Raw genomic sequence first — 16,251 nt, 5'->3', positions numbered from 1 at the left:
CACCACCACGCCCAGCTCAGTTTTGGTATTTTTGAAGCTATACACAAATATTCTACTAGTTAGACTGAAGGGGAAAACATGATAATCACACTTTTTTTTTTTTTTGGTGGTACTGGGGTTCCTGGAAACCCTTCTACCTCTGGGCTATACTCCCAGACACCTACTTTTTGTATTTTTATTTGGAAACAGGGTCTCTTAAGCCAGAGAGGCTGGCTTTGAACCTGAGCAATCCTCTTGTCTCTGCTTCCCAAGTGCGGGGAGATTACAAGAGTGTGCCACCACACCAGGCGATAATCACACTTTTAACCAGCTTTAAAATTCTCTTTGCATTTGTTTAAAAATGCTGAATCATAAAATTTTCAAAAACACAATGAACTCAAGTAGTTCATCTCATATTTTAAGCTTTCCAATGAGGGTACCTTGGTATTGCTAAGTATTTCGAACTGAATAATGAAGTTTAAATACCCAAAAGAAGCTAGGTGGTGGTATACACTTGTAATCTCACTACTTTGGAGGCTAAGACAGGGGATCACAGATTTGAGGACAGCCTCAGCAATTCGTGAGACTCTTAGCAACCTAGTGAGACCCTGTTTCAAAATAAAAATAAAATAGTGTTGGGGGTATAGCTCAGATTATACTGGGTTCAATCCCCAGTACCAGAAAATAAATAGATATAAATATATACCCAAAAGAACAGAGCTCATGCTCAGAAACTGAACTCCAGGATAAGACTAAAAGCATTTCTTTTTAATATTTCTTTCTTTCTACTTTCTAACATAGATCAATTTAAGAATGTAAGAAATACACATTCAAAGGAGAACCTGGGCCACCTCAAAAGTGAGAGGCCAAAAGCATTTATTTCTGCACATTATACTTTTCACTTCCTGTTTTATTTAGAAAGCTCATCATGACCATTTCCGGTAACATTGCAGGAAAAAAAAAAAAAGAAAAAAAACTTCCGGCAGGCCTAGATGAAAACGATGTTGAGTCCAATTCTGCAGATGAGCCAGGCATAGCTTTATAATCATAGTACTTGGGAAGCTAAAACAGGAAGATTGAAGGTTCTAGGCCAGCGTCAGCATAATGAGATCCTGTTTCAAACTAAAAAATAAAATAGGGCTGGGGGTAAAGCTCAGAAGTAGAATGTGCCTGAGTTTAATTCCCAGTACATGTAAATAAATAAATACATACATATAAAGAAAAATCTGAAGATGAAGCCACACTAGAGAAATTTGAGCTTAATATATAGGAAGATAAAGAGGATGCGACCATTATAAAATAGGGCTGGAGGTGTAGTCCAGAGGTAAAAAGCCCCACATCCCAGTACCACAAAAAAAAAAAAAAAAAAAGAAGAAGAAGAAGAAGAAGAAGAAAAAGAAGAAGGAGGAGGAGGAGGAGGAGGAGGAGGAGGAGGAGGAGGAGGAAGAAGAAAGAAAATCAGTTTAGTTTTCCCAGAAGATGGACCAAAAATGAAATTACCTTCAATATGTGGAAAAAATTTCAGGAATTGCACAAAATGCATTCTGAACAAAACTCTTCAACCTCAAGATTCAGAGGGAATCCAGAAAAGATAAATTGATGTGAACAGTCCTTAAATGAAACCCAGTGGAAGGAGTTTATTTGAAGTCAAGAATAGATTTGAACCCTCAGTTACAAAGAAAAAGGTCAACAAATCAGGCCTTGAAATGATGACAGAACAAGCCAGGCATAGTGGCACATGCTTGTAATCCCAGCATTTGGGAGGCTGAGGCAGGAGGATTGCACAGGTTTGAAGCCAGCCTCAGCTATTTAGTGAGGCCCTTTGCAACTCAATGAGACCCTGTTTCAAAATAAAGAATAAAAAATAGGGCTGAGGATGTAACTAAGTGGTAGAATGCGCCTGGGTTCCATCCTTAGTACTGCTCCCCCCCACAAGAAAAAGAACTCAGTAACCAGTTTGCTACTTGGAAGGCTTGGTAAAAAAATAAAAACTGCCAAAGCAATCACCTGTTTGTAAAAGCCAGAAAGGAGGCTGAAAATGCATAGGTTGCTCAAAAAAAGAAGAAACTTGCACAGGGGTTTGACACAAGAAATGAGAAAGCAAGAGCAACATGAAATATATGTGATTTGGCAGAGGTTTTCAAGACATTTGTAGACTCATGTGCTCAATTTACTGAAAAAAAATCTTCCTGCTTAGGTTGAATATACCAGGAAATTAACAATAGAAAAATAATCTTGGGGATTAATCAACTCTTTTCAGTCTTTTTCTATGGAGTTTATATTCTTGAAATGAATGAAAGAAAGCATTGTTATGTGTGTAAGAAATCTAAGCATATATACAAGCAAAAAGGATAGGACTTCCCTTATTTGTACAGAACAATTACAGTTATAAAATCAATTTTGCTTTTCTTATGCTCAGGCCCCTGGTATAGCCTGTGAGGCTTTTGTACTTTATCTGTTCTCAGCATAACTACACTTCTGGAACTGTGTTTTTAAGATTGCTTTTGCTTATACTGAATTAGTGGGTTTTTAATTTTTTAGGTGGAACTGAGGATTGAACCTAGGGGCACTTTTTCTGAGCTATACCTCTAGCCTATTTTTTATTCTTCATTTTGAAATAGGGTTTCACTCAGTTGTGGAGGGACTCACTTAAGTAGCTGAGGCTGGTGGCGAACCTGCAATCCTCCTGTCTCAGCCTCTGAAATACTGGGATTACAAGTGTGCACCACCATTCCTGTCTATAAATTAGTTTTAAGCACACACACAGACAAAGTCTCAACTAATGCTATCTTTACAAATGACATTACCTTAATTCTATAAAAACATTTATTATTTCTTCAGTGGAGTCACTAAAGTTGGTATTTCATAGTCACATAGTAAAAGCAATTTAATTTTTGTGTACCTTTAGATGAAGTAATTACAATGAAAAGGGACAGAATGTAGTATCTAGAGGATGACTTAAATTCAGCCCAGATTAGAAATGTCTTCCTAAATATCTCTTGGTCATGTCATTCTTTAAATTATGAGATGGTTCTTTAAGAACCATAAAGAAGAAAAATTAAAAGAAAGTAGTATATTAAACAAACAATTATAACTCAAGATAATACAACTTTGAAATATATATGTATGTACTGGTATACATTCATTCAAAAAACTCAAATCAGAGCCGGGGATGGTGGCGCATCCTTTTAATCCCAGCATTTGGGAGGCTGAGTCAGGAGGATCATGGTTCTTGAACAGCCTCAGCTACTACTTAGTGAGGCCCTCTGCAACGCAGTGAGACCCTGTTTCAAAATAAAGAATAAAAAATAGGATTGAGGGTGTAGCTCGGAGGTAGAATGCCCCTGTTTCAATCTCCAGTACTGAAAAAAAAAAAAATACCTCAAACGCAATTGAGTCATTGTTGAAAGAAAATTTTCAGTTTCCTTCAAGAATTCAAAATATAAACTAAAGCTCAATATATCTTTGTGTGTGTGTTGGGGTAATACTGGGGAATGAACCAGAAGTACTCTAGCTCTAAGCTATTCCCTAGCCTGATTTTATGTTTTATTTTGAAATTGAGTCTTGCTAAATTGATGAGATTATTCTTAAACCCGCAATTCTCCTGTTTGAGCCTTCCAAGTACTAGTAGTATAGATGTATACCACCACACCCACCTTCAACATATGTTTATTTTTAAAATTAATTTGTTAAAGGTGCCTTGGTTTATGAACATCTTTTAGGACAAAAGTCTCAAGGTAACTTACCATGTTTGACTCCTAAGACCTTCACATATACAAGTACTGTTGGAAAAATACTTTTTCAATTCTTGAATGCAGTTAAAAGGAATATGAAGTCTAGAGGAGAAGGGGGCAAGGTAGATAAGGAGCTGAAGGAGAACTCAAGTCATCTTAGGAAGCTGGGTGTGGTGGTGCATGCCTGTAATTCCCATACTTTGGAAGACTGAAAGAGGAGGATCAAAAGTTTTCAGTCAGCCTGAGCAACTTAGCAAGGCCCTATTTCAAAAACTAAAATATAAAATACGACCAGGGGTGTAGCTTAGAGGTAGAGCACCCCTGGGTTCACCAGTAACACACAACACACACACACACACACACACACACACACACACACACACACACAATTGAAAGAAACAAATAGAGTTTATTTCTCAGAATAAGAACATAACAAAATTTCAGGAATCTCAAATCACATGGATTTTTACCGTATCAGCTTTAAGTAGCACAATAACTTAATTGTCCACCCTAATGAAAATAATGTCGTTAAGCTAAAAACTACTAAATATGAATGAAATTCATCAGCACTATTGGGAAGATTTATCTTACTAATTATGATTTGCTTGTTCCGTCATTTTTCTGTATGTGTATGTGGCGGGGGTGGGGAGTACTAGGGACTCAACCCAGAGGCTTCCTACCTCAAAGTTATATCCCCAGCCCCGTTTATTTATATATTGTGGTAATGGGGATGAAACTCAGGGGCATTTTGTCTCTTAGCTACACCCTCAGTCTATTTTATTCTTTTATTTTGAAATAGGGCCTCACTACGTTGTGGGGAGGCCTAAGTTGTTGAGGCTGTCTACAAATCTGTGAGCCTCCTGTCTCAGCCTCCAAAGTACTGGAGTTATAGGTATGCCCAGCCATTATGTCATTACTGAAATTAAGCAACTAAAAGTATGCTAGCAGAAACTGATCACAGATCTCTTATAAAGACTATCAATGTTATTGATTAAAATGCCATTGACACCAAAAGACATCTTAATTTACACTTTGACATACTCATATATATTTTCAAATTTAATTAAAAAGGAATTCCAACCCAGTATCAAAAACAAAAAAATACTGGTTATGTATCATTTTAGAATAAACTTGAACATTTACTTAAATTCTTTATGAAATGTTGTTGTAACAGCATTTTTGCTTAAAATAAGTGGGCCATTAGTTGGGCTAACAAATACCTTATGCAGGATTTTCAATGTAATACAAATCTGAATTGTAACTATTTGCCTTAGGATACTTTATTAGTTTTCTTTTTTTTTTCTTTCTTTCTTTCTTTCTTTCTTTCTTTCTTTCTTTCTTTCTTTTTTTTTTTTGCTTACTGGGGATGGAACCCAGGGGCATTCTACCTCCCAGCTACACCCCCAACCCTATTCTTTATTCTTTATTTTGAAATAGGGCCTCACTAAGTAGCAGAGGCTGGCCTCAAAACCGAGATCCTCTTGTCTCTGCCTCCCAAATGCTGGGATTACAAGCGTGCATCACCACGCCCACCTTTTATTACTGTTTTCTTTCCTCCATAAATTCATTTAGAACAAATCCTTTTGCCTAAACCTTTAACATCTGCGAAAACCAGTTTCCAAATAAAAGAAAACCTAGGGCTCAAAGTGTTGTTTGATAGTGTGTTGAGCACATTCTTCAGCATTTCAAAATAGCACCTCATATGTAGGTATATGTCAAAGAATTCTGTAGAGAAGATTCCTGGATCAAAAACAGTCCCCTCTTCTATGCCAAACTCTACTAAAAAAAGAAACCAAGATGGAAGTGATGGTACGCACCTATAGTCCTAGTGTTTGGGATGCTGAGACAAGAGGTTCAGACCAACCTCTAGCAACTTAGTGAGGCCCTCCATAACTTAGGAGACCTTATTTAAAAGAAGGTGGAGGGTGGGAGATGTAACTCAGAGAGGCACAATACCCCTGGGTTCAATCCCCAATACCATTTAAAAAAGTAGTGGGGCAGGACTATAAATCCCAGGAGGATCACAGGTTCAAGGTCAGCCTCAGCAACGTAAAAGACTCTGTTTCAAAATTTAAAAAAATAAAATAAAAAGGGCTTGGGATGTAGCTCAGAGGTAGAATGCCCCTGGTTCACCCATTACCCCCCCCCAAATCCAAACCAACCTATTTAGATTTATAAAACACCCAAGCTCAAGGGTACACACTTTGTATAGTCCCTGGAGGAAACAATAGATATAATTTTTACTGTATATGGAATTATCTGGTAAGAGTACTCTAATTTCTACAGCTACTAAAATGGCATATTTACCGAAAATCCTGACGAACTGTTCAAAAACGGTGTGCATTTATCAGAAGAAATAGCTATTCCACCTCACTTAGAACATGCTCTGATATTTAAGACACTTTAAAATAAGTACACAAACCGCATGCTGACAAATCCAATTATAATCAAAGACACCCCCGAAGGGCATCAAAGAAGGTAGGATGTTCTGTCCAAACTTGGATATGTTAATCTGAGTTTTATGAACTATATGAAACCTTTCTGGAGCTTTAAAAAAAATTCTTCATTTGTTTAACAAGAAGCCAGAAATTATTTTTTTAAAATTATCATCAAGAGGACGGAAGACACGAGGGATGAAGTCACCTCAGGGTCCCTACGTACAAAAACAACAAAGGGGGCATCTGCGGATTCGAGTGGTGTTCAAATTCTGAAGCAGATGCCCAGAGGCTTACTAGTTCAGATCGCAGTACGTAGTGGATGTGTAGTTGAGGTGGACAATACTTGGGGACCTCTCCCGGTGCAGAAGTGACAGCAAAATCACTTCCTGAGGAAGGAGGAGCAAAAGGGAAGTTAAGAGGCCACCCTGACCAGGAAGTGACTCGCCCTAAACTAGCCCCAATCCTGTCTAAAAATGGGGGGATGGGGTGAGCCCCGACAGCCTCAGGCGGTAAAACAGCTGCCGCTTGACACGTCGCGACATCACCATCGCCCTCTGTCTTAATTACAGAAAAGAGTCCACGGTCACGGCTCAACAAGGGAAAAGTCTCTTCTCCGGCAGGAAGGCCACGGGGCTGTGCCTCAGGTCCGGGAGGAAGAGAAGAGTTAAGGAATGGGGAACTGAGGCCACCGTGAGGCAGAGGAAAGCCCCTTCGGCGGCAGCGTCCCGGCTGCGGAGGGCGCAGGCCGGCACGGGACGGGCCCCTTCTTCCTCCCGGGGGCACGGCAGGCTTCCCGCCGCGGCCGAATCGGACCCCCGTCCCCTGTCGGGGGAGGAGGCGAGCGAGAGGCGGGCCCCTTACCTTCTCCTCGTCCGACACCCGATCCTCGAAGTCGGCCATCTTGGCTGCTCTGGCCCAGCCCGCGGCGGCGCGGGGCAGGCCGGGAAGGCGGCTGAGTGATGGGCGCCGCGGGGGCCGTCGGAAGGGCCCGCCCGGAAGCGCCGGCCGCGAGGGCGCCCGCGCAGTGGGGCGCGGGGCTGGGGCGGCGGGCCGCGCTTCCTCACTGGGTCACAGCCCCTTCCCCGCGCCGCCTTCGGGCGCTGGGGGCCCGTCTCCACCGCTCTCCGCGCCTGGCAAGCGCCATCGGGACCCACAGTTGCTCCTCCTCCCACGTTCCCCGGGGCCGCCACGGCCGCCGAGCCCGCGGCGCCGCCCGCCCCGGAACGCCCGGCGGCTTCCGCGACCCCGGGGGTGGGATGGAAGACGGCCCTCGTCTCGTAGGGGAGCCCAAACACTCCGGCGCGGCGTCTTAGTCCAGGTCCTCCCGAACGGGCGCCGCTTTCGGCCCTTCCCTCCGCCCCCCACGGAACAAGCAGCCCGGGGTTCGGCCCCGCCGCCCTCCGACCTCGGCCGGGCCCCCGGGACGCAGCCTCCGCGGAGGCCGCCTCGGGTCCTCCACTATCCCAGGATTCCCGACTCCCGCTTCCTGCCCGCTCCCCTCCCCGCTCCGACGCCTGCGGCAGCGGCAAGATGGCGGACGGCGGCGGCTGGAGCGCGGCCGCGGCCGCGGCGGCGTTTTCCCCGGCCCTGAGCCTCAGCCCGCCGCTGGGCTGGCGCGAGCGGCTGCGGGCCGGGCTGGCGGGGGCCGGGTCCTCGCTGTGGTTCGTGGCGGGGCTGGGGCTGCTGTACGCCCTGAGGGTCCCGCTGAGGCTGTGTGAGAATTTGACAGCGGGTGAGAGGCCGCGCGTCCCGGGCCGGGCGGGCGGGCGGGGGGCGCCGGGGACGGAGCCCGGCGGGGGGCGGCGGCGGCTGGGGGACCCCGGGGCCTCGGGCGCGGCCCCACGGCTGATCGTCAGCGCCGAGCCGCAGCCGCCGACCCCTCCCTAGACCTGAAGGTCCGCCCTCGCCGGTCCTCGTTTGCCCGGGGAGACGGCGCTTGACACGCTGGAAACCTTCAGGTGTCGGACGGAGAGCGCGTTCTCAGACTGGGATACCGAATCTCGATAATACTCTCACCGTTTTTAGGGCTCCCCGAAAATCGTTCCTTTGAGGCTTCTGCTACAGCAAAGAGAAACCCACACCGAGACAACAAAGACAGGCACATTTGTAACACAAAGATCTCAGACAATGCTACCATCTTCGTCTACTTTTCGTGGATTTTTTTTTTTTTTTTTTTTTTGGTCTTGAGTTATTAGGTTTTATCTTGAATAGTAAAATAGATCAGTAAAGGAAGGAGAGCAAGCACACCACAAACAGCAGTGGGTTTGTTTATTGGTTCTTTCAACATTTGTAAAGCTCTTGTTATGTAGTCTGGGCTAAAGATAAAAAGGCTTGTAAGAAGTGTTGATCCCCGTGGCTTTCACAAAATACTATCTTTTTAGGTGTAGACAGGACGAAGTAGATGGAGCGCAGGGCCTCTTACCGTGTTATTACAATATTTCTTTCGCTCACAGGTTCTGAGCATCAAACTCAGAACAAAACAGAAGTATGGCTAAGTGATGACTTTGACACTAAGTACAGTGCTTATTATTATTTTTATTATTTTTTTTTTGTATCCAGAAAAGGTAAATGTCCTGTTTTCTGTTCGGTGAGATGGCAAGAAATTAATGAGATAATGTGCTGAAATATTTTGAATTTTTTAGATCAGTGCAATGTAAATTCAAGTATAATGAACACACTAAAACGAGCTGAAGAACCAAGTTGGTGTCTGTAACAGGTTCATGAAGTGTTTAATGGTAATTTAAATCCTCAGTAAAACGTTATTTGTTGAGTTTATCATTTATTTTTCTGTATGTTAACTAGATACACCATTTAGATAGGAGTAGGTGACTACAAGAGGTTTTTATTTCTTTTAAAACCCAAAATAATGAGGAGGGTGTGGTGGCACACGCTTGTAATCTCAGAATTTGGGAGGCTGAGACAGGAGGATCCGGGTGGCAGCCTCAGCTACTTAGGCCCTTTGCAACTCAGTGAGACCTTGTTTCTAAATAAAGAATAAAAATTGGCCTGGGGGTGTAGCTTAAAGATAGAATGCCCCTGAATTCCATCCCCAGTACCGCAAAAAACAAAACCCAAAGTAAAAACAAAAAAAATTGAAGATTTGATCTACTGCTTCAGTAAATCAGGTGCAGAGCGTTCTCTGTACTTTTGTCTTTGAGCTATTTTGCCTCTGAATTACCTAACACACTGGTTCCTTCTCTCTAATTTTAAACACTAGTTTGTACCTCATGGAAGTAATTAAGGGGTCATTTAGGACATTCTTTATGAAAATATGTTTGTTTATCTTGTTATCCTTATAGATTTGCATAAGTTTTAGTCTATGACTGACGTGTTAGTTTTATGCTCAAAAGCAAGTTAAATTATCTAATTTTTAGTTGTTTTTTTTAAGTGCTGGGGATTGATCCTAGGGCCTTGTATACTCTAAGCCTCATTTTGATTTGCTGCTGCTGCTGCTTTTTTGGGGTGCTACTGGGGTTCCTGGAAACCCTTCTACCTCCGGGCTACACTCCCAGACCTATTTTATATTTGGAAACAGAGTCTCTTAAACCAGCAAGGCTGGCTTCGCACCTGCTGTCTCCACCTCCCAACGGGGAGGGGGGGTTTACAAACATGCGCCACCATGCCCAGCTTTGATTTGTAAACTAATCAACAGTGTACAATCCTACTTTTACATGTGTGAGGGCATTTTTTTAAAAATATGATACAAGGCCGGGATCGGAGCCTGCCGAGGGGTTAGGCCGGTGCTGGGGCCAGCGAGGTGGGGATCGGAGCCTGCCGTGAGGCAAGGCCGGTGCTGGGGCCTCTGAGGCCGGGATCAGAGCCTGCCGAGGGGTTAGGCCGGTGCTGGGGTCATCGGCCGGCGGCCGGCATCGGAGCCTTCTGTGAGGCAAGGCTGTTATTGAGGCCTCCGAGGCTGGGATCAGAGCCTGCGGAGGGGTTAGGCCGACGCCGGGGCCATTGGCTAACATCGGAGCCTGCCGTGAGGAAGGCCGGTGCTGGGGCCTCCGAGGCCGGGATCGGAGCCAGCTGAGGGGTTAGGCCAGTGTCGGGGCCAGCAAGGCCAGAACCGGGGCCTCCCAAGAGGCAAGGCCGCTGCTTGAGCCAGCGAGGTCTGGATCAGTCCACTGGGTAGCCAGGCCACAACTGGGGCCGTCAAGAGTGGGATCAGTATTTGCAACGCGGCATGCACAGAGAAATATCGCAGAAAATTAAAACCAGATGCTTCCCCTAATCAGCAATAACTAGGAGGAAAGGGGCAACAGGAAGAGGTCGAGCTATAGAAAGGGCCCTATAGTGAAGCAATTAAGGTGACCAATCAGAGGGTATGGAATAGGGGAGGATGGAGCCTCTTTAAAAAGCAGGAGGTACATAAATATATGTATCAAAGTTAATCACCAAACAAGCATGGGATTGAGGGAGGGGGAGGGAATGGGATGGGGGCTGGATGAGGGCTAATTGGATGATGTGTGCTTGTATATCCTCTCAAGTCTTGTATTCCAATGTGATGTGTGATTACAATGCACCAATAAAAATAAATTTAAAAAATAATATTTAAGTCAAAGTAAATATATTTGCTGACTGGAAAAAAATATATATGATACAAGCCAATGAGGTGGCACAAACCAAGTAATCCGAGTACTTGGGAAGCTGAGGCAGGCAGACCTCAGGTTTGAGACCAGTTTAGCAACTTAGCTACACTTAAAAAACCTAGAAATATTATTTCAAAACAATACATGAAAAGGGATATGGGTATATCTCAGAGGTAAAATGCCCCTGGGTTCAATCCCCAGTAGAAAAAAAGAAAAAAGGTACAATGGGATTTAAAGTCGCTTTTTAAAAATAACTGCTCTTCAAAATAATTTCCATACTGGATGTCAGTACAGACAGTTCTTGTCTTAGGATGGCTTGATTTGAGATTTTTCACCTTTACAGTGTTGGGAAAGCTATATGCATTCAGTATATTTTTTAATTTTAGTGCCTACCTGGATTACCAAATGCTCTCCTCAGTGCTGACAACAGCAGGGAGCTCCTCTTCTCTCATTTGGGCACTAGATCTAGAGAATAAACAACCAGTACTCTATAGTGTACTGTGTTGCTAACCTTTGATGTTTGGAAGATTAGGGCTATCACATGCATATGGGCTTCTAATATTTTTAACTTATGTTTATGAGGACATAACCTAATTGTAAGTTGAGGAGCATCTGTATTCCTTATGTCCCTCAACTTAAAGATATCTGCATATTTGTAACTTAAATACTTTTAAGTTTGTGTGTTTAACTTTGGTTTTTTTTTTTTTTTAATAGTGACTGGATTTCTAAATTCATTGACACCCAAATTCTATGTGGCACTTACAGGAACATCTTCTTTGATATCAGGACTAATATTTGTAAGTAGTTTCCATTTATTTTGGATTTATGTTTTGATACATATCCAAAGATCTTTTATATGGTTACAATAATTATAAATACATATCAGTATTTTTTTATGTGTGTGTATGGTACTGGGGATTGAACCTAGGGGAGGCTCTACCACTGCCAACACTTTTTACTTTATGGTTAAGACAAGGTCTTCCTAAATCGTGGAGGCTGGCCTTAAACTTGTGATCCTCCTGTCTCCGCCTGTCCTCTGTACTGTGATTACAGTGTGTGACACCACACTGGACTTTACATATTAGGATTTCAAAATGTTTTTGGCATTTGAAGAAAAGTTACCTAGTCAAACAAGATTGCATCTTCCTTTCAACTTTTAGATATTGACAGTATTTATAGCATATTAAAGCCTTCTTTGTAGAGTTGTAATGGATTAGAAATTTAATGTTCAAAGGGCCCAGGTGGGTAACAAAAATGAATGAAACAGGCATGATATAAGAATTAAATTTTATATTAAATTTGAGGACTGAATAATCTAGAAAGTACGCATGCCTTCTAAAAGGGTAAACTAATTGTTGCTATTTAGGCCTGCAACTAATATTACCAAATCTTACAATTTTTGAAGTGATTTTTAAGAAAACCTGTATATTCGGCTTTTATATAAAATCTAATATTTTTAACATTGGCAACCTGGGTAGACTAAAATTTATGCATCTGGACTTGAGCCTATAGTTTTTTTTATAACCCCTAGTTTCTGATCTGTAAATGGGAAAAATAGTAGTTTCTACAGGATAGTGAGAACTAAATGATGTAAGTGTATAAAATTTTATAACAGCTGGTTCAGTGAACATTTAATGAATTTTGGCTATTCTTGGAAATCCCAGGATAAAACTGTTTTAGTTCAACTTCTCCTTGAAAAAATATCACTTTTAATTTTAAAATATGTTTAGATTTTATAATTCTCATTAACATCTCCTGGATCTAGTGTTTCTAGTATACATTTTAGGAAAATACTGCTACAGATAAAAATCAAGTATTGTAACATGCAAAGCCAGTGGATTTTCCTGCTTCTCATCTGTAGGTGGTGCCCTCCAGCTTTAGTAGTATTTATATGACTTTTAAAAAAATAGGTTCCAACACTGATAATTTTGTTAAAGTAAAATGTTAGACAAAAAGATTTTTCTCTTGATTAAAAAAAAACCCACTATTGAAAGATTTAGTAATCCCAGTACTTAGGTGACTAAGACAGGAAGATTGCAGGTTTGAGGCCCTTAGCAGTGATTGAGATGCTGTTTTAATTTTTTTTTTCTTTTTTTTTTTGCGGGTCTGGGGCTGGAACCCAGAGGCATTTGACCTCCGAGCTACACCCTTTGCCCAATTTTTTATTCTTTATTTTGAAACAGGGTCTCACTGAGTTGCGAAGGGCCTCACTAAGTCGCTGAGGCTGTCCGCGAACCACGATCCTCCCGTCTCAGCCTCCTGAATGCTGGGATTACAAGCGTGCGCCACCACGCCCTGCTTCTGTTTTAATTTTTTAAAAATTAAAAAGGCCAGGAGTGATAATGCATGCCTGTAATCCCAGTATTTGGGAGGCTGAAACAGAAGGATTACAGGCTCAAGACCAGCCTTGGCAATTTAGCAAGATTCTCAGTAACCTGGTAAGACCTTGTTTCAAAATTAAAACTGTTTTAAAAGGGGTTGGGTTGTAGCTCAGAGTTAGAAGCCCCCTGGGTTCAAACACCAGTACCACAAATTAAAATTAAAAAGGGGTGGGGGTATAGTTTGGAAGTAGAATGGCTCTGGGTTTAAAACCTTTCCCGTACTCCCAAAATAAATAAGTAAATAAATTAATAAATAAATAAATAGGTAAGAAAAGAAAGAAACCCATTTTTGCTCCTTACCATTGGTGTGAACTAGAGTTGTTTACACTTAGAATATGTATCCTCATCTTTTGTTGCACACACACACGTGTGTGTGTGCACGTGCATGTTACTGGGTACTGAACCTAAGGGTGCTCTACCTCTGAGCTACACACTTAGATCTTTTAAGTTTTTATTTTGAAATAAGATCTTGCTAAGTTACTCTGTGTTGGCCTTGAACTTGGTATCCTTCTGTCTCCGCCTCCCAGGTGTGTGCCACCACTCCTGGTTCCTCATCTCCTGAATCAGTTATTGTGAGGAATAAGCAACACAATGCATGTAAAGGACTTGGCACAATGCTTGTCTCAGAAAGGTTTGATATTGTACACATTAGTTCATTTGAAAATATTGAGTATGTACTGAGTATCATTCTTTCTTGGTACTGGGCCTGCAGCAGTGAATAAAACAAACAATCCTGTCCTCATGGAGCTCACATTGTATTAGGGGATAAATAATAAAAGATGAGTAAGACTGTTAGTGATAAGTGCTAAGTAGATGAAGCAGAAAAGGGCATCTGTAGTGTTGAGATTTGAGTCAGGTTAGTAAGGAAAAGCCTCACTGACCTGGAGATGATGAGGAAGCTTCCTGTATTGCTTCTTCCTTCGCAGGGAGTTTGCTTGAGCCCTGAAGACTAGCAACGATTACTGTAAGTTAATTACTTGCATACTTATAATTCCAGTACTTGGGAGGCCAAAACAGAATTGCAAGTTCAAGGCTAGCCTCAGCAACTTGGTGAGACCCTATTTCAAAATACAAAATAAAGCTAGTGGCACACACTTGTAATCCTAGTACTTTTGAGTCTGAGACCAGAGAATTGCAGGTATAAGTCCAGTCTCAGCAATTTAGTGAGACCCTCAGTAACTTAGAAAGACTCATGTTTCAAAATAAAAAATAAAAATGGCTGGGAGTATAGCCTAGAGTTATAATGCTCCTAGATTCAATTCAACTCCCCAATACCAAAAAAAAAAAAAAATAATAATAATAATAAATTAAAAGGATTGAAGGTGTATCTCAGAAGTAGATAGAGAGTTGAGGAGGTTGGAGTATCCCAAAATGAAAATTTTACTAATTCAGAGAGCCTCTTTCAGTTCCTCTTTTTATGACTGATAACCTATGGAAACCATATTCACAAAGAAGTGAATATGTTGATTTTTAAATAGTTTGGACTGGGAATCAACCTATCTTTACCTAGCTATGGTTAATAAAACTGCCTAATACTAGAGGAGTACTTGTTTCAAAAAGCACTCACTTAAGCCAGGTGTGGTGGCACATGCCTGTAATACCAGTATTTGGGAGGCGAAGACAGGAAGATCACAGGTTTGAGAACAGCAAGCCCCTATTTCAGAAACAAAAGAGGGGGGGGTGCTGGAAGTGTATCTTGGGGGAGGTTTAATCCCAGTACCAAATCAAAATGACCAAAAAAAAAAATAAAACCACTCTTGTATAATGCTTGTTAACCACTTTTAATACATGAGGACATTGAGGTACTGAGATGTCCTTTTTTTTTTTTTGTGGTCCTGGGGATGGAACCCAAGGGCATTCTACCTCCAAGCTACACCCCCAGCCCTATTTTTTTGGGGGGGGTTCTGGGGGTGGAACCCAGGGGCATTCGACCTCCGAGCTACACCCCCTGCCCTATATTTTATTCTTTATTTTGAAATCGGGTCTCACTGAGTTGCAGAGAGCCTCACTAAGTAGCTGAGGTTGTCCACGAACCGCAATTCTCCAGTCTCAGCCTCCCGAATGCTGGGATTACAAGCGTGCGCCACCACGCCCGGCTCTCTATTTTTATTCTTTATTTTGAAACAGGATCTCACTGAGTTGCAAAGGGCCTCATTAAGTAGTAACTGAGGCTGACCGCGAACTGCAATCCCCCTCTCTCAGCCTCCCAAATTCTGGGATTACAAGTGTGCGTCACCGTGCCCGGCTTAAGGGTCTCTTAATGTGACTTTGCCAAAGCACACAGCTAATAAATGGTTGATTTGGGAGTCAAATTTGGGTATTCTGATTCTAGTCCAGTGCTTAATTCACTATGCTATTTTAAAATGCCTTTTAATTATCCTACATATAAACTAAAATGACAATGTTACCTAATAGTTGTAAACACATATTTATTGGTCCTGAGGATTAAACCCAGGGGAGTTCTACCTCCAAGCTGTGCCTTCAGCCCTATTTGTGTTGAAACAGCGTCTCACTAAGTTGCTGAGGCTGGCCTTAAATCTGCAATCCTCCTGTTTTAGCTTCCCAAGCAAGGGATTATAGGTATGTACCACCATGCCCAGCTACTTTTATTGTTTTTAATGCTTTATTACAAATATACAGTTTTTTCTAAGATTGTCTAAATTTCATGATAAAGCTATAAAAAAGGCATTTCACTTTTACCTGTCATTGGGGAATTTTAGGTTTGGTTTTTTGAGGGGAGGAAAGAGAATATATTTAAAATGCTGAATTGAAAGGAATCTCTTCAGAAAATATTTTAATTTGAGTTCATATATTTGCTGATCAGTTCTGTTTTATGTAAACGATGTTTTCTCTTTGTCGTAGATATTTGAATGGTGGTACTTCCATAAGCATGGCACATCTTTTATTGAGCAAGTATCTATAAGCCATTTGCGGCCACTGATGGGAGGAACAGAAAGCAGCATTTCAGAGCCAGGTTCTCCTGCAAGCAATAGAGAATGTGAAACCAGCAGACATAATCTGTCAGGTGACTACTTTTGCAGTGTGTTTTCAGAGCTACATAGTTAAGATTGAATTTGGCTATGGGAAATAGAAAACAAAACAACAGAATGCTGTGGTTTGAATGTTCACA

The 16,251-nt window shown here is 42.0% G+C and overlaps 2 protein-coding genes and 1 pseudogene across 4 annotated transcripts in view; 2 read left to right on the top strand and 1 right to left on the bottom strand.

The window, feature by feature from the left end:
• LOC308261018 (small nuclear ribonucleoprotein G-like) overlaps positions 1-6,819 on the top strand; it is a 29,095-nt pseudogene extending 22,276 nt beyond the window's left edge. Inside the window, exon 4 of the transcript in view lies at positions 6,721-6,819. The product of the transcript in view is annotated as a small nuclear ribonucleoprotein G-like (transcript). The remainder of the gene's footprint in view (positions 1-6,720) is intronic.
• The window catches only part of CAPZA1 (capping actin protein of muscle Z-line subunit alpha 1), a gene marked incomplete at both ends in the record, with an annotated part of 50,589 nt that extends 43,481 nt beyond the window's left edge, over positions 1-7,108 (bottom strand). The window contains one exon of one of the 2 annotated variants that reach the window (XM_080693378.1): positions 7,013-7,108. In XM_080693378.1, the coding sequence (XP_080549504.1) occupies positions 7,013-7,051 (39 nt within the window). The remainder of the gene's footprint in view (positions 1-7,012) is intronic. The other variant, XM_080693377.1, reaches the window with a different exon arrangement.
• A 573-nt stretch (positions 7,109-7,681) lies between these two features.
• ST7L (suppression of tumorigenicity 7 like) overlaps positions 7,682-16,251 on the top strand; it is a gene marked incomplete at both ends in the record, with an annotated part of 92,218 nt that continues 83,648 nt past the window's right edge. The window contains 3 exons of the mRNA XM_080692577.1: positions 7,682-7,883; positions 11,455-11,537; positions 15,984-16,146. Of these exons, the coding sequence (XP_080548703.1) occupies positions 7,682-7,883; positions 11,455-11,537; positions 15,984-16,146 (448 nt within the window). The remainder of the gene's footprint in view (positions 7,884-11,454; positions 11,538-15,983; positions 16,147-16,251) is intronic.

Source organism: Muscardinus avellanarius, assembly GCF_963383645.1.
Source record: "Muscardinus avellanarius genome assembly, chromosome: 3".
Taxonomy (NCBI): Eukaryota; Metazoa; Chordata; class Mammalia; order Rodentia; family Gliridae; genus Muscardinus; species Muscardinus avellanarius.
Note: the sequence above shows the minus strand (reverse complement) of the source record. Positions and strands in the feature narration are given on the sequence as shown.